We start from the raw sequence: 19,009 nt of genomic DNA, 5'->3' as shown, positions 1-19,009 counted from the left end.
AAATCTGAAAAACGTCTATATAACCAAAATGTCTGTTCACACTATAATGTGTAACAGTGCATCATAAGCTCACAAACATGTTCTGGGGCACTGCATGGAGCCCAGGAAAACAAAGCTGTCACTAGCATGATGTCAATCATCTTAAATTCTTTTCCATCAGAGTGTTTTCGTGCTTGGGGGGTTGCAGGTCACGCTTGCCACTGTCGAGTTTGTATTCCCTGATTTCTCCACATTCCATTTATTCTGAATCAGACAGAGTTCAAACAGGTCTTGTAGCCCTGAGCCCAGCGTTCACTTTTTCTTCGGTTTTGATTTAGCCTGCAAAACTTCCATCTTTCTGACTCATCAGGTTTAGCTGTTTCATCAGTCTTGGCAGGAAATATGACTGGTTCAGGGATTGTTCCCTAAAGCAAATCAGTGTCAAAAAGGCTGTGTAGTGACAGATTTTCTTTTGCTACTGAGAGTGCTGTGAACTCATGATGAGACAAAAAAAACTTTGTCCTTCTTTACATTGCAGGGAAATCCTTAGTCATCGCGTTCTTAAGTTTCTTTTTCTCCTCGAGGGAAATGTCAGTCTCCTTTAGGTATTATTCAGTTAGTTCATTCAGAACCATCTTTAATATTTCATCAGACTGTTTGAATTGGACCAGTGTTTTAGTGCTTCAGAATCTGTAATGTCCATTCTAATCTTAGAGTCCACTGAGATGTGGTCCTGTGCTTGACTTAAGATTTTTGCAGAATCAGCATTTTCCCAATATATGCTTGGCCAGATTGTTGTAGGTATTGTAGCTGCTGTTTGCCGTAGTGCATCTTGACCATTGCACTGGCCACTAGCTCCTCCTGTGGATTATGACCCATCACTTGGATCCTAAGAAGCGATTTTTGCTCCGAACACTCAACATTCAGCCAGTTTAGTATTTTATTTTGGCCAAAATTTGTTGCAGTTTTGCAATGGTAATAAAGTGAGTCAGGTAATTGCACACGTGCTGTATTTGAATGCTGCTGTTGCACCTGTATCAAACTGTTGTAGCATAATCATGCATAATTCATTGTGCTAAATAGCCAGTCACCACCTATTTTTGATGCAACACATCTGACTCTTGTCATGTCACAATTCATGAATTGGTAACTGATCTTTTGTTTAAGAATTTAAATTGCCAGTTCGGAAAAGTGGTAAAATGCCATTGTTTTTTGCAGTTATATTTTGGCTAATAGAACACTGGCAATATACTAGTGTCTTTCATGTGTTTATTTAGTCCACACAGGAATTCAGGGAAAATTACCCACAAATTGGCCAGTCAGTAAAGAAAATCAGAGTCAGAATCTAATGTAAAAAGTCATGATTGGGGCATTGTAACTGCTCTGAAGGCTGTCTCTCTCACTGTTGGTTTACATTGTCTGTCCCTTTCAAAACTGTAGATTAAAGGTGACAGACCATTCACAGTGTCATCTCTACATCTTTCTATTGTAAAGAAAAAATGTTATACTTCAGTATAGTTAGGAATTATAATGCCACTGTAATGCTCTTCTTAAGCCAAATTAAGCCAGTAACTGGTAATTAGTGGCTGTGCTTTGCTAATTAGTAAGCAGTAACACGATTAAGTGAAGCATTCGGTGCACATGTATTTGTGTATTATACATCATAATCATGTGCACAGCCCTTACTTAAGTACTGGGTCTGTAATGTACTATTATATTTATATATATATATATATATATATATATATATATATATATATATATATATATATATATATATATAATAAAATATGTAGTAGTCTATAATGTATAATCTTTGTGATTCCTATCAATACCTCCAGTAATAACTCACCAGTTAGCTCTCAATTAAGGCTTCACTCTATTCTGAAGTGACAATTTCTAATTAGCATGTACTAAAAGGCGTGAGCTTCTAGTGTGCAGACTTTATGCATATGTGGGTTGTCCCATGTTAGATTGGATCTACTCAGATTGTCTTCACTATTTGAAGATGCTTAATTCAGCCTAGTGATTGCTTAATAAATTAATGGGGGCAGTCTACTGGTGAGCACTTATCAGGCTTGTAAATTGGTTGCTAGCTTTTGGCTTGATAAGGTTTACTAAGACTATGACAAAAACACAGTGCCCTGGAAAGTACTCAGTCCACCATAGTTATTACTTAATAAAACTGTAATGAGCACCTAGTAAATTAGCAGGAAAGGCTGAATAAAAGCTTTTTTCAAGGACATTATAATGTTCCCCTTCCTCAGTCACTTATGACTTCACTGTATGATCACTGACATTTTCTGGTAGAATCAAAATATATTGTGTATTTTACAGTTTGATGTGACAACAGCCTTACAGAAAAACAGCATTCAAAAAACTATTTCATCTTATTTGACAGTGTAACTTCAGTGTTTGTAAATAATATCATTAACATTATCGTTTACAATGCAGAAGCTATCAAAATCGATCATACATGAACACAGTCACTATACCTACCCATGCAATCCCCAGCAAGTCCACACAATTTACTGGTGAATCTGTCCAACATTAGGAGTAACATCTCGTTCTTTTTCTGTCTTCCACTCAACAGTTTTTCAGCTTTTTTCTTCCTCAAATTTATACTTGCCCATCCATCTGGATCTGTGTCTGTGTGTATATGTGTATATATAGTGATTAAATAGCGATTTAACATGGTAGGTAAGTATTAGCATAGCAGTAGTGTTTGTGTCTGAACGGGGACAAAAATCCTGTCTCCCATGTGTGGGACGGTGTTATTCATTGTGATGTTAAAAACATGACTGAAGCAAAATTCTGAACTGTTACTGACCTATATGTATCTACAAATCCTTAACAAGTGGAGGGAAATTGTATTCGACAGATTTGGCCTAATAATCTTGAAACACAGAGATGTTAAGTGTTATTTGATCATTCAACCATGAAAGGTATAGGAGGCAAAAAAGCTAACACTTATAGCCGACCCAATCAAAGTTATAATAGTTGCATCACACTGTATCTAAAATTCTGAGAATATCTAGCAACATATTTAAGAAATTAAGAAATATCAGTATATTTTTCCTTTGTCAGTCTTGAATCTATGCCCAATGAAATGTGTGTTGTGAATATTGAAGTTGATTAATGATAATAATAAAGATAAACAGTAAGCTTAGAGCTGACATTTGTCAGTTGAAGGAACAGAAGAGAAGACATACTGTACTGCAGATATTAAGATATTTCGGATCTCTGACTGTGGAGATGAGCACAAAAAATTAGACAAGAAATTAATCTTCTTCCTTTTTTTTCTGGCTGTTTTTTTTTCTGTTCCAGCAAATCAAACTCCAGCATATAAGTTTGATCTTTAAGGCTTCTAGTTGTAGTTATGACTCATTTAGCCTGTATCCCTCTCAGTTTCTTGTCTGATTTATGTTTCATCTTTTTTTAATGAGCAGAAAGTTACAGCAGTTATTGCAGAGAAATTCACAAAGTACCCATGATAAATAATTTTCCTGAAGGGCAGTCTTGTTTATAGAGGCTTACTCGATCTGCTGTACTTAACAGAAACATCAAACACATACAAAGCTATAATGGACCATACTGAATGCAATATTATCATATCATCATACTGCAGGCTCATTTTTATGTTTTTGCCTCTTACCTAGTATGAAGATGTCCCCGTCTGGAGCAGTTGATTTAAATCGTTACTTGTATGACAAATAGCTAAATAAATGTTTTGGGAAATTTCAGTCTGTTTCTTCTATTAATTTAAATTATTCCGTGTGCTCTGTTATTTTGTTTTATTTGCTGGCAAAGATTGTCATATACTTCTTTCTCTCTTACATTGTGTAATCTCTGTGGGTGGTGTTCATTGATTATAGGGGAAAATTCAGACCCAGACCTCTTTTCTCACAGCTTAGTGCTTATTCTTTTGGATGAGCTTACACAGTGCATGGCTATTTCCCTTCTGTTATCACATTATACTGTAATTGTTTTATAATAGCATCAGTCTGTGCTCCTTCCTGAGCCATAGAGGAATATGAATGAGACTAGTCAGATTGTAATGTTTTAATGGCTTGATTGTATTGACACGGCCTTAAAGTGAGGCACCTCTGTTGTCTGAAAAGTATGAAGTAAAGATGGTGAAAGAGGAGTCTTCCCTGGCTTGCATGATTTGCAGTGTTACTCCTTTTTACTCGAGGCTCTTCTGAAGGGATTTAAATAATGTTTGTTGTCTGTTGCATTTTCACACTTGGCAGGAGCCAATGATGCCAGCGGGCTGTTTATATTTTTGTGTGTGTCTGCTTGCTTATTTTCACATGTGAAGCTGAAAATGCTTTGATTTTGAACTGATGGACAGTGCCGCATGACTTTCCCATGTGAATTTGTTCCAGAATTCAAACTTTTTATTTAGCCTGCAGTTTGTAGTTTCAAAACATGTTTTGGTTATCTGTTCAGGAAGTATAGTGGTAATGAACTTGAGTGAAATTGATCTTCATTTGATCTGGCTTCTTCTACAGAGGGTCTGCGTAATATTGCCATGGACTCAAATTCCTTGGGATTGCCGATATCAGACCCAAACGCCTGGGCTACTGCCATGAACAACCTAGGAATGGCACCACTGGGCATAACTGGCCAGCCTCTCATGTCAGGTAAGCCTCATATAAACAGAAATATCCCCCATCATGTGAAAACCTTGACAGTGGTTTACACTCTCTGTGCTTCTACTTGCACCTAACTGTACCTACAAGTCAGAAACCACCCTTCTATTTTTTTTCTTTTTTAGTTATTAGGCAAAATGGTCTTTAAGTGCAGTTTACGCCTTTTTCCAGCATCAGGAAACAGCAAAAGACATATGTTTAGCATAACATTAACAATGCCTCTAACAATAAATAGAATTGATATTTTTTTCAGTATGTAGTGTCTCCACTCTTTGCCTTTATTACAGCTTCCATTCTTTTCATGAGACTTGCTTTCAGTTATTTAAAGAGATTTTGCAGGGATGTTTCTGCACTCCTCCTAGGTTCAGTCTTAGAAGTTGGAAAAACACTTACTCTGCTTACTGTAGAGGCAGGGTTCATAAAGCTAGTTCATCTTGCTAATGTAGGTTTATGTCACTTGTCATAAAAGACTTATGCTAGTGTCATGTAGACTGAAGAATGTTGCCTTTTAGTAAAATATTTCCAAAATTGGTTGCATGTTCTGCTCCTCATGATGCAGCTAATTCCAAACATATTCACTGATGTTGAGGTCTGGACTCTGGGATGGGCAATGCAGCATTCTGATAACACCAGCAGCTTCTTTGTTTTCTTTTGAAAATGTTCTTCTCCTCTTGTCTGTTTTACTTTCTCAGTAATTGCTATTTGACAGTACACATCCTTTCAGACCCATAGCATTGAGTTGTCTGCTCACAGTGTCTAATCTCAGAAATATCTCTTGTAAAATGTGTGAACTTCTTAATGGCCATTTTTTTTCTGGAAATTAAATACATGAAGGGTGGTCTACACACTACTGTATAAAAATCTACAATTTATGAACAAAGCCATGAACCTGCCAGGATTTAAGCTATAATGTCTTTAAAGATTCATTGTGCTTGCTTACAACATTCACCAGAGCAGCTTTGTTTTGTAAATTTGCAGTTTGCAAACAGACACAAGGTTTGCAACTTTATTGCTGAACAGAAACAGTGTTTGAGAAGACAGCCAACTTTGTGTTGTTGCCAAACAAACAGTAGACATCCAAAAGAAAATTAAAAGCATATTGAATGCATCAGAAATGTAGCTTCAATAGTCCAACCAAGATGTTTTTAAATTCCTTTGTAATGTTTGTTTACTAAATGTTCGTCTGTGCTGCTCTAAGGAACAAGTTTTCAGCTTGTGTTTGCTGCTGGCTGTGTCTGAAAAACATAATAGGACATTTTATTGCACTTTTCTTTACATTTAAGGGCACAGAGGGTGGATTCTGCTGCAGGAAGCGGTTGAAAAGCATGTTGTGTCCATTATCTGTATGAAAACTTCAAGCCCACTCTCACACTGCAGTGTGGCCAATTAGTCTCAGGGGCTTTTTTTGGCTAGCTGATTTGTTGGTAGCACAATGCGAATGGATTGCTCATGTGTGCCTTACTCAGAGGAGAGGCTTCTTCTGCCAGCTGGAGAGGCAGGCAGAACATCTACGCTGGTGTGCTGGTGTGAGTCACAGCAATGGAGCATGGGCTTAAACCTACACACCTGCCACACTTTGAGCCAGCAATCCTCCCCCTGAACCCACCTTCATATATAATCCCCACCAAAGTGCAGCGAGCGATTCAGAGACGCTATGCACCAAACGTCTTTCTGATTCTGCTGGGATTACACTGGAAGGCAAACAGCAAAGTGAGAGACTTAACAGCATTCCACAGCGGTGCAGTAATTTGGAACTGAAACATGGAATAAGTGAAATACTGTAAGGCCAGCTGATGGGCCAGGGTGCCTCTTACTTTTATTTTATTTTCAATGCCATTAAAAACATGGAGCAGGCATATATCAGCTCGCCATTAACTATGTGTGCTTGCTATCCCAATGGCCCCCCTAAGTATTACTGCAGGCATGTGTCTTTCTTCCCTGCAGGCATGTATCTTTCTTCCTCCTTATTAGAACTGCTGCCCCATGTGCTTTATAAATTGTCTGTTTCATCTTGTTTAAATTCACATCTGATCAACAGAGTCGCCGAAATATATGCATTGCCATACTCCAGCACGAGTGCATATTTCAAGTAAAGTGGTCTGTAGGGATATTCAAGCCACCCACATACTTTTTCCCCCTATTGAATTTCAGTGGTACTATTTACTGTGCCTCAGAATCTCCCCTTTGCAAGATCACTGCTCAAGAGCAAATTATATACTTTACCAAGCAGGTTATAGGCTGGCTTTTGGAAGGGTTGGAATACTAATGGGTGTTTTATGTGGGAGGGACCAGAAAGTCTTGATCTGTGAACCACTGAAACGCTGTTAATGTGCCCTGCTCTCTGGAGCTCATCCTGCCACCTTTGTAGATTGTTCCTTCCAGTCACATCCTCCATCTAGAATACTGGAGACCCTCTGCTTCCTCTGATTTTCAAACATCTGTGGAATACAGGTGAATATTAGGAGAGTTCCACTGCTTCACATTTAACCTCTTGTCTGCATTATCCTTTCATGCCACCTTTTGTTGAACATTTTACATTCTTGAAGTTTGTTGTAGGAATGGCATTTTCAAATGAAAATATTGTACTACAAATTTTTATAGCATTTTTAAAAATGTGGCATTACTGGTGCGTAAATGAAATATGATACATACTGTACAAGTCAAAACATATGCAGAAACCAGCTCAGCAAACTTTTAGTCTTTAAGTCTGAGTTCAGCTACTCAAGAGCTAACAGAGAGCTAACTGCACCCATTGCTAACAGAGATGTTCACACATTTGTATGATCACCATAGAAAGCTTTGCCAATAGAATGGGATGCTGTGTAGCAGCAACACAGGGCTTATGCCCATTGCCAATATTGGCTAGAGGGCTACAAAACAGGGGTATGGAGCAGTGGAACTGCATTCTTTGGAGTGATGGAGCACCTTTGGGCTGAGATAGTGACATTTATAATCCAGGGGCAGTTGCTTAAAAACAATAGATACAGACATTTAAAATAAAAGTTAGGACACCATTGGGGTTATACTAAAGTTAGAACAGTACTTAGCAAATTTGATCTAGTTATTACATTTCTGTAATAATCTTTTGTTACGTAGAGTTAGGATGATATTTTGATCTTAGGAACTGTTTTGATGGCTTTTGTCCTAAATTCAGTCCTAATTAAGGTTCAGATATTTCAGAGTTTTGATGTTTTATAATATGGCCCAAGAACTAATCTTCCAACATCAGATCTCTTTAATGCTTTTGGGGCTGAATTCAATCACATTCTCACAGCAGTGTTGCAATGTTTCCAGAAGAGTAGAGACTGTTGCTGCAGCAAAAAGGGGGATAGCCTTCCTAATAGTAGCTTGATTTCAGACTAAAAGTTTGCTGAACTGGTTTCTGCATATGTTTTGACTTGTACAGTATGTATCATATTTCATTTACACACAGTGTACCAGTAATGCCACATTTTAAAAAATGCTATAAAAATTTGCAGTACAATATTTTTTTTAATTCACTGTCTTATATATTCCACAGCACTTTATCTATTTAAGCAGGACCACTCGTGTACTACTGACATTGTAGAAATTCAAACTCATCTTCCAACCACAGGGAAAAACCCCAGACAGCTATGCCACATAGGAGCCTTTTTATTAAATATTCAGTATATACAGTATGTTCAGAAAAGTATGTTGTGACATGATTTACCATGATCTCAATATTGTATCGCCATATTGCCCACCCCTGGTTTGATACAAACCGTTCTGGTTCAGGCTCTCATTTACAGATCGGCTGAAGCTGCTTGAAGTTCACCTGCACTGCCGTACCGTAGCCAGTTGTGAATTGAGTGGATTGGAAGTTTGTTAGGGAGGGTTGGGTGCTGTCTGGCAGCGCTCCTCTCCTCATTAATCACACAGGGAAAACAGCTGTTGCACCCCCCCACCCCCACCCCCTTACCCAGCCTGCACTGGACCCCTACTTTCCACTACTTCCATTCCACACCGCTGTTTTGCTGTATCAGCAGGTTTTGCCGCTTCACTTTCAGCTAGACTGATCACACGTAGAACTCATATTTTTACCACAGATTTCTTCTGGCCAATCAGCCAGCCTAAAAGCTCCATCTTTAGCCTATGTTGTTATAGGTTATATATAGCTGATTAAAATCAATATAGTCATACTAAAACATGAGAAAATCATTAACCAAAAAAAGGAAATTACTAGTGGTCAAGCGTGCCTATAGTTGCACTACTGCATCATTCTAACAAAGAGTCCTGTATGTACCCTACGTATACTAGGAAGTCCTTTGTTCAGCTATTTAATGATTAGTCAGGTTTTGTAGGGTTGGGTGTTTTACTTTTTTTTTCTCATTCAGACGATTCTGTCCCCTATGCCGCTGCTTGATTGTTAATTTGCGCTCCTGGTTGTTTTGTTTGTTTTTAAAAGGAAACGGTTCTGTTTGGAAATTGTTTAATGTTACAAGGTGCTACGTCATGCCAGAGTTTTGAAAAACACTTTTTATCAGTGCAAAAACCATACCAGTGTTGCGTTTGGTCATGTTTGAAATGGAGTAAGGACGAAGTTCTTCTTGGCATACATTACGTACATGGGCTGTACACTCCACACCCATTCGTTTGACCCCTTTAAACCTGAACATGCAAAACAGAAATGGTCTCCCATCCATTTGCTTAACCATTTCAAATTCAGAAATGCTGTATTTCACAACCATCCACTAATTTATCTCCTTCAATTTCACAAGAGAAAAAACAGGCTTTCAGGAGAATCTAGCAATGTGTTTACATTTCAAGAATTGATTCTGAAGCGAAGAGAGGCAACGTCAGCTGCAGTATGAGAGGGTCTATGAGGTCGATGAAGACAGCTTATTCATACTAAACCAATTTACCAAGTCATTTTGAGTAACTTTAATAAAACAAGACAAATATTTGGTAATCTTTCAAATGAGTACTCTTTCTTGCAGCTTAAGCACTGTTAGTCATTACTGACAGTCATGACTACCTCAGCTTGGGTTTCTGTAGTGTCCACAAAAATGCTGGTTTCAAAATTACGACTTTTTCAGTCAGGATTTGATGTTGGTTAAACATTAAATCCTTCTTGAAATCCTTCACCTTAAAATGTTTTGAATGCACACAAATGTTTCTCATAGCAAAACGTGTTTTGATGCAGTTTAGGTTATTTACAGCAGCATCAAATTTTTAGCAGTTACCTGCACAAGTTGACATATTGGCTGACTTGGAGTAACAACATTCATTAATTCCACAAAAAATTGTAGATCCTTAGTGAAGCATCAGTGCTGAATGACTTGCAGTAAATGCGGGGACCGCATTTCTCCTTTTGCAATGGTTGTATGTGCCTGCTGTCCCATAGAACTGTGACCTTTGGGAAATAAGCACTCTTTCTTTAAAATAATTAGATAATAATTCAGGTGCATCGTGCGGTGTTGGGGGCGTTTGCTGTTTGCCGGACTAGTTGGGGCTCTACTTGTTAACAGAGGGCTGCCTTGTCACCTGGCGACAAGACTTTTGCTTTGGGGGGGGTGGGATGGGATTTATTCATTTTTACCTTTTTCCTATGGTCAACCATTATCAACATGACATACAAATTTCAATATGGCTCATATCCTTAATGTGATGACATTTAACGTCAGAGGTCTAGCTCACCCAATTAAATGCAAAAGAGTGCTTACATTCCTGAAAAGGGGGAAGGCAGACAGGAGACACATCTGTCTAGTGAGGAGCACAAAAAGCTTAAGAGAGATTGGGTGGGACAAGTTTATTTTTCAAGCTTTACAAGTAACAAAAGGGGAACGGCAATACTCATTCATAAAAATCTTCCTTTTATTTTTAAAAAACAAATTATTGACTGTGAGGGTAGGTATGTATTGGTTTGTGGGCTTCTTTAAGGTCAAGAATTCTCATTGCTTAATATCTATGCACCAAATGAGGACTGCCCTAAATTTATGCCAGATAAGATCACACTGTTTAGTCAATATACTTCAGACTTTGGAATAATTGCTGGGGATTTTAATTGTTGCATGGGTAGTAATCTAGATAAGTCTTCGATGTTAATATCTAGCCCTAATGCATCAAGGACCTTAAGTGTGACCTCTAGAGAGGCAGGCCTTGTTGATGTATGGAGAGAATTCAATCCCACATCAGAAGGCTATACTTTTTACTCAGCCAGGCACAAAACATATTCTAGATTGGACTTTTTTCTTCTACCTAAGAATCGTCTTTCTTCAGTCGTCTCTTTAGTGTAGGATCCATTCATATATTGGATCATTCACCGGTTTACCTTCAACTCTGTCTTGCTCAGCAGACATACCAAACTAAGTATTGGAAGTTTAACTCTTCACTTCTTACAAGCATGGAAGCCTGCTATAATATTAGACTTTGGCTGGAACAGTACAGACAGGATAATGCAACCTCCCCTGTCACCCCTGCTGTAATCTAAAGCTGTGATTAGAGGACAACTGATTTCATATACTTCTAAGAAAAAGCTGGCAATTAAAAAAGCAGAGCAACTTAAAAAGGAGCTCTTTAATTTGGAACAATCTCATAAACAGTCACCTACAGATGAAAATTTCAGGAAACTAAATTCTGTTAGAAGTTAATTCTATTCAAACAGAACATGTTAAAAAACGTATTTTTCACTGAACAGATTACTATGAATATGGTAATAAACCTAGTAGGCTTCTAGCGTCAACTTAAAAAAGAGTGTTCCGATCGCACCATAAAATGTATACACAACAAAACATTTCAATTGAAATGTGATATACAATCACTAATGTCCTAATTTCTTGATTTCTGCACACAGCTATACACATTAGAAAATCCCCTAGAACCAGATATCCGCACATTTTTAGAAAATATACATCTGCCTTCAATTTCTGAAGATGACAAGGAACGTTAGACTTCTCCATTTACTGTAGAGGAGGTGTTGCAGGCAATCACGTCGCTGTCTTTTGGAAAGGCTCCAGGATTGGACAGGTATCCTGTATAAGGCCTTTTGGCCCCAAATTTTACCCCTTATTATGCCCATGCTTGCAGACTTTTTCGACAATGGAACTCTTCTGGAGTCGATGAGAACAGCTGTGATATCTTTACTACATAAGAAGGATAAAGATGATACAGAGTGTGCCTCTTTTCGACCAATTTTGTTACTCCCAGTTGACTTAAAGATTATATCAAAACTATTTGCCCTTTGATTAGAAGATTTACTTCCCCAGCTTATTGATTCAGATCAATAAGGCCCGAAATGCTTCAGACAATATTAGGAGATTATTAAATATAATTGACTACTCAACCCTACATGCACAACCAGTGTTATTAATATCACTTGACGTGGAAAAAGCGATCGATAGGGTTGCATGGTCATACTTATTCTCCGTCCTAAGAAATTTAATTTTGGTGATAGGTATATCAGGTGGATTAAAGCTATGTATAGTAATCCCCAATCCCAAATATGTGTAAATGGCTCTCTTTCTTAAAATTTTTATTTGTCTAGTGGCTGCCGTCAAGCTTGCCCACTATCTCCGTATTTATTTAATTTGGCAGTCAAACCATTTGCAGCGGCCATACGGACTAGTAGACAGCCCAGAGCAAGTTAATTTAACAAAATCCCACACGTTTATTAAGCTCTCCAGTGTCTAGTGAACTTAAGAGTATGTCACCCTTTGCCTGGGCACAGGACGTATTTGGGTATGTGGGTGTGAATGTGTCCCCTAAACTTAAAGATTTGTCTCATATAAACTATACCCCATTATTTCAAAGAATTAAGGAAGAATTTGAACACTGGCATCTGCTTCACATCTCATTCCTTGGACGAATCAGTGTGATAAAAATGAATGTCCTGCCATGACTTTGTTATTTATCTCAGTGGCTTGTTATTTGGATAAAAATTTTTTTAGATCCATAAATGAATTGATAAGCTCTTTTAGTTGAAAGAAATCCCTACCTAGAATAGCTCTAAATACTTTAAACAAATCCAAAGCAAAAGGGGATTGGGCCTTCTGGATTTTCAGTTATACTATTGGGCTGCTCAGGCAAAGGGTTTGATTGGCTGGTTACAGAATCATAGATCTGCTCGCTGGACAGATAGTGAGGGAGAACTCTGTTTTCCTACCCCTCTGGATTCCCTGCCATTCATCACCAATATAAATGTATTACATTCAGTGCCGAGAACATTTATAATTTACAATACTTTGCAGGCTTGGCAGGATGGAAAGAGGTTCTGTGGTTCTTTTGGCAAAATATCTTTGTTAGCTCTACTATCCTCCAATCTGGACTTGCCACCCTCAATTGGTAAGTCCTTATTCACTAACTGGAATGAATATGGTTTCAGAACCTGTTTAGTGATAGTTCTCTTAAATCTTTTTCAATCTAAAATTGGAGGTTAAAATTCCGAAACAGGATTTTTATAAATACTTACAAATTACAAATTCTGCACTTAATTACTATACTGGAGAGGACTGGACATCTGTCTTTGGGGCTGTCAGGTTTGGAGGAGATTTTGAAAAGTTCTACACCATTAAAAGGAAAAATTTCCTTACTTTATAGTGGCTTGTTAGACAACCATAGTTCCTCTTTGACGTCACTGAAGAGTGTGTGGAAGAAGAAAGATTTGGGATGTGTTCTCAGTGATGAACAATGGGACATTATTTGTCAGAATGTCTTTATCTCATTGTCTAGCAATAAAATAATTGAACACAACTACAAATTCTTACACAGAATGTACCTCACCCCAGTTCATTTAAACAAAATATACCCTAACTTATCCTCCAGATGTCTTCATTGTAAAATGTGCTTAGGGTCATTTATTCATGTTTTTTGGTTTTTGTGGGGAATTAAAACATTTTTGGAAAGACATATGTGATTTAACTGTTAAGGTTCTTGAAATCCCAATACATTCTACACCTATATGGTACCTATTTGGTACCAATCTGGACAGGACACTGGATCCCATGTCTGTCAAGAGTATTGGCTTAATATCACATATAGCAAAGAAGTGCATACTGCTCAACTGGAATCAACAAAGGCCTCCAACACTCAGTCTGTTCAAAAAACTATGAATGAAACATTGCAACTGGAACAACTTACTTATTGTCTAAAAGATAAAGGAGACATTTTTCAGAAAATATGGGAACCACTTATGGACCTCTGACTATGTAGCCAGCATTGTCTGTTGTGATTGGGTAGTTACAGGATATGCATTGTGACTTTTTTTTTTATGTATTTATTTATTTTTGTATGCAGTACCCCCTTTTTTATTTGATGGGTTTTTGTTATGAAAAAACATAAATACAATAAATAAAGAATTATTTTTTTTAAATGCCTATCGTACCATCACATGCACAGGTCTTCTCGTCCCTACACACAGGCAGAAACTCAAAAGCAGCAAGACTGTCACCATAACAGTGAAGAGGTGGACTAATGGAGACAGTACAGGCTTGCTTTGAATCCACAAACTGTACTGTTTTTGAAGAGGCAACAGGGAGCCAAGATGAATATACAGACACTGTAAGATCATACATCAGTTTCTACGAGGACAGCTGCATTACAACTCAACACAGGTGAAATACAGCAACAATAAACCATGGTTTTCAGCTGAAAAGGGCTTCAGAGAGAAAAGAAGGCAGCGTTCAGCATTGGGGACAGAATTTTCTATAAAAGGGCCAAATACAAGCTGGATAAAGGGGTCAAAGCAGCAAAGAAGAAATATTCAGAGAAGCTGAAAAGCCACACTGCTGCTAAGGGCCCAACATCCATCTCAAAGGACCTTCAAGAGATGGAGGCCTCCTACTACAAGGTGAGGAAGACCCCCCTTCTCCTGAGTCACAACCAACTTTCCAATGACCTAAATGAGCTCTACTGCAGGTTTGAATGCCCAAAAGATAGTCTTCAGCCTTTTTCTCACAGTCATCCGTGCTCCTCTCCCACCCTGGCTCTCTCACCTCTGCCCCCTGGTCATTTCACCATCAAGGAGAAAGACGTTAGCAGGTTTTTCAGCAGACAGAAGGTGAGAAAAGCCCCAGGACCTTTCCAGCCTAAAGCACTGCTGTGATCAACTAGCGCCTATTTTTACCAACATCTGCATTAGACCCCCTACTCTAACCCTTTCTTTTCAGTGTGTCTCTGAGGAACCAGCTGGGAAGATCCTGAAGTTTGCAGATGACCTGACCGTGGTTGGCCTCATAGCCAACTGGGACATTTCTACCTACAGAAAGGAAGTCGAGCACCTGGTGTAGCAATCATCAAAAATGCATCTGTAGTGTCCACTGTAGAATCACTGAAGCTCCTGGGCACCACCATATCCAGAGATCTAAAGTTGGAGAGAAATATGTCCTTTCATCATCAAGAAAGTGATGTTCTTTCTGAGACAGCTGAAGAAATTCAACCTGTTGCAGAGTCTAATGATTGAGTTCTACACAGTGGTCATCATCCATAATCCATAACCATCTGGTTTGGTTCCTCCACTTCACAAGAACAAGGTAAACTCCAGCACATAATCAGGACAGCAGAGAGGATCAGTGGATGGAGTCTACCAATGCTTCGGGACATCTACAACAGCAGGGTGATGAAGCGTGCTGGCAAAATGACAGCTGACCCCTCTTATCCTAGACATTAACTTCCACTGGTCCCTCTGGTAGAACACTAAGGGCCATCAAAGCCAGCACAACCAGACATGCTAACAGCTTTTCCCCCCCAGAGCTATAGAGCTCATCAGCCACAGTGGACACTTCACACTTTTAAACTAAACTGAGCCAACAAACCTCCCTTACAGTATTACAGTATAACCTCTCCTGTAGCATTATGCTAATTTGCAATAAGTACATTTTTTTTACTAATGTCATCACTCTATATATTCTGTGTATATAATAGTTTTATAGTGTATATCTACTTGACCTGCACATGTACAGATATTTATTATTACTCTTCATTATTATATATTCTATTTATTGTATAATATTTAACGTTTCCCTTAGTTTAATACTTGTTATTAGTCTGTGTGTTGACTAGTCTGGTCTGTCATACATGTGTGCGCACTCACCAAGACAAATTCCTTGTATGGGTAACATACTTGGCGAAGTGAAGTGATTCTGATTCTGATTTTATATAGACTGTTCTGTACACCAGCAGGCCTGGATGTAACGTCAGAGACAATAGTTCATCTGCTGCTATAGTCATCCCATAGTCCTTCATCACATTATACTTCCCACTGCATGCTGTTGGCTGTATATTTTTGGTTGGTGCACTATTCTCAGCACATCACAGAGCAGTGACACTGAGGTGTTTGAATAACTATCTCTACATCATGGGCGTACAAAACTTCCTTTTGTGAAGGGCACCGGACATACCATGTTACACCCAAAAATTTAAACGCATTGCTTTTAATAGAAGAACACACTCACCAGCGCTCCATAACTCCAAGCACTGTTTCTCAGCATTTCACAGCACATCACATAACATTTTACCACAACTACATTAAATTTAAGCCATGTTAAGATCACAGAAAGCCACAGTAGGTTGTTTTTAGTAGCTTGAAATTTGAGCAGAAAGGCAGCAAGTGTTTTAGATAAACAGATAAATGCTATTGGTAAGTTACCTCAGCTAACGTTACTATTCTAGCCTTTTTCAGCTCGTATCTTTCAGCTTGAAAACTTCAACTGTTTACTGAAAACCTATGCCAAATATAAGAAGTGATGCTGACTGCTGTATTTCACTCAGTTTATATGAGTAGAGTGTAAAAATGAACCTCAGCCAAGGCTTTTATCAGCTCTTGCTGCAGAGCTCTGCTACGCAATGCAGCACATTCATTATGTGGTGGTCTTCATTCAAAATGTCTATCTATTTCATGGTTAAACTGATAATACTGTTGGGACTCATCAGATGTCCAAATAAATGTGGCACATCTAATGGATGTTGTATAATTGTCAAGGAACTTGAGTTGCTTACGTTGCGCAGCTCCACTGGGGCTACATCAGAAAAATAACGACTACTGGATTTCAGGTAACGTGGCTTGAGGTTTGAACTGCCATCAGAACCCAAGATCCTCCACAAGAGAACGTCTGATCAGTTATATCGACAAATTCCATAACCTTTGCTGTAATGGTTGTAGCTTTTGAACTGTTTTTGTCTCTCTTTTTTTCTCTTCCATTCTCACGAAGCTGATCAACCAGCTGAGTAGCAGCAGGTTTTGCTTGTGTGCTTGAGTTTTGGGAAATACTTTATCTGCGCTGCTGTAGCACAAGCAGTATCACCAGTATCACACAGTACTCTTCTGAAACTGCAATAAATGCCTTATCAAACATCACTTTAAAATATTGGCCAAATGTAGGTATCAGACACTGATTATTTTTGAAAAAACAGTTACCAGCCATTACCGATGTGATCCCAGTATCATTGTGCATCCCTAGTTTTCAAACTGGCTGGTTTATGTATATATAAATAAGCTGACCTCCAAGACAAGTTGCCATTTGTTTAAAGATGGCTCTAAATGTTGTCTTTTTGTTTTTGTTTTTTTCTTTCATTCTCTGGAATATTTTATCAATACATAGGAAGGCAGAAGGGAAGTTTAGTAGTGTTGCTTTTCTCCTTGGGACAAAGATCCTTAGAGGTGCACATACACTCTGCGTGATGCAGGCGTGTAAATAGTGTGGCAGCCGTTACTCAGGAGAACATGTAAGGGAGTGCATACTCCCCACTTTTCCGATTTCTATTTTCCACAGCACAGAGTTTTCCATCAGGAGCTCAGCAGTCTTTGCCCAAGTAAACAGCTACCTTACTCTCTGCCGATCCTTTAAGTGGAAGTGTGTGCTAGTTTTTCTTATCCCTTTTTTTAATATTCCCCCTTCAATTCTCTGAGGCAGGATTTAGTTGTGCTGCTGCAAAGGAGAGTGCAGCTCCAAGAGCTCCGAGGCTCAAGCCAAGTGGATCGGCTCTTGACTTTTCATCCAGCTGTATAAATAAGACTCAGTCCTATTAGTCCATCAAAAACGTCTCTGTTTTGGCTCTGTGGAGGAGAGGTGAGAGAGCAAGCATTGCAGACAGCCATGACATACTTCCAATGATGTGTATTTGTGTAAACGTTGAAGTTTAAAGGTCTTCGAATTAGTAATGTGTGTTGTGGTCATAATTTTCACGGGTTTGCAAGACTAAGAGCTATTATTGACTTCATAATCTTTTGTTTGCAACCAGTATTTCTTGAGCAACTGTTGCCATATTAGAATAGCATTTGCTATGCTTTATTTAAAAAATAAACAATAATGAACTTATAATTGTAGCCATATGGGTAAGAGGATGGCTGTACTTCTGTTTCACTTCCATTAAGATCATTCACTGAAAGTCTGTTCATTACTCAGTTCACTTTACGCATATTACAGTAACCTTACTGTCTGTAAGACTAGCAGTCTACCAATGCGTGTGCTTATTTCAACAGACAACATTGGCCAATTTGCTGCAGTCTTTTGGGGATAAAATGCCCTTTGCTGGTGATTATGCAGGCTATTTTTTTTTCTTTTCTGTTTTTTAAGCAAATATGTTAGACAGCCACCTTAGCATACTATGTACAAGCATAATAGAGCCTTTGCACACAACTCCCCTGAGTAATGGTATGCACCATTATGGGGCATTCACATGTCAATGGTAATGAATATATCCAGATTCTCATTGCTAGCTCTTGGCAGCCTGAATGAAGCGCCATAGCTAAGCCTTCCAGCCGATCCTCTAATGAAAGTAGATGACTGTTTTCAACATGATGATTTCATTAATTTGTTTTTGTTTAGATTTTGATTACAGTCCAATTACACATGGGGACTGGGATGGGGATTTATTGGACCTAGCAAAGCTGTGAGGAAAGGTAAAGCAAGATGAAGAGACATTACACCTCCATAGGTGGCAAGCAAACATGCACAGTACAAACGTGGCCTACGCTCAAACACTGTATTTCTCCTCCCAAGCTGATACTGGCCTTGAATAATGAAGATGAATACACTAGTCATATTATTCACAGAGCTTTGTTGTCAGCTCCTATTAAGCACTCTTTACAATGGACTGTTTAAAAGAATAATATCCCATTTCCTGACAAAGCTCAACACGATTTTCTGCATTATGCAGTATGATTGTGGTCTAACCACACTATAATGATGCGCTATGGAAGTGTTAGGGTTGGGTTTTTTTTTGTTTGTTTATTTATTTATTTTTTGTTCCCATATCCCCATCTGGCAGCATTATCAGCCTATTGTGTGCGCTAGCACTCATTTGCCTCCCCGCAATATTAGAGAAATGAGAAAATCCTAAATGATGAATTTCTCTTCTGTTCCCAGAGACCCCCTTGGCTCAGTGCTCCTGGCATTAGGGATGTACACTGGTTTCCAGGC

At 38.5% G+C, this 19,009-nt stretch overlaps 1 protein-coding gene across 4 annotated transcripts in view; it reads left to right on the top strand.

Annotated features, from left to right (window-relative positions):
* Positions 1–19,009, top strand: part of enox2 (ecto-NOX disulfide-thiol exchanger 2) — a 253,893-nt gene that overhangs the window by 155,391 nt on the left and 79,493 nt on the right. For all 4 annotated transcript variants that reach the window (XM_017721483.2, XM_017721484.2, XM_017721486.2 and 1 more), the window contains one exon: positions 4,494–4,625. In XM_017721483.2, the coding sequence (XP_017576972.1) occupies positions 4,494–4,625 (132 nt within the window). The remainder of the gene's footprint in view (positions 1–4,493; positions 4,626–19,009) is intronic.

The sequence above is a fragment of the Pygocentrus nattereri genome, chromosome 11 (genome assembly GCF_015220715.1).
Source record: "Pygocentrus nattereri isolate fPygNat1 chromosome 11, fPygNat1.pri, whole genome shotgun sequence".
Taxonomy (NCBI): domain Eukaryota; kingdom Metazoa; phylum Chordata; class Actinopteri; order Characiformes; family Serrasalmidae; genus Pygocentrus; species Pygocentrus nattereri.
Note: the sequence above shows the minus strand (reverse complement) of the source record. Positions and strands in the feature narration are given on the sequence as shown.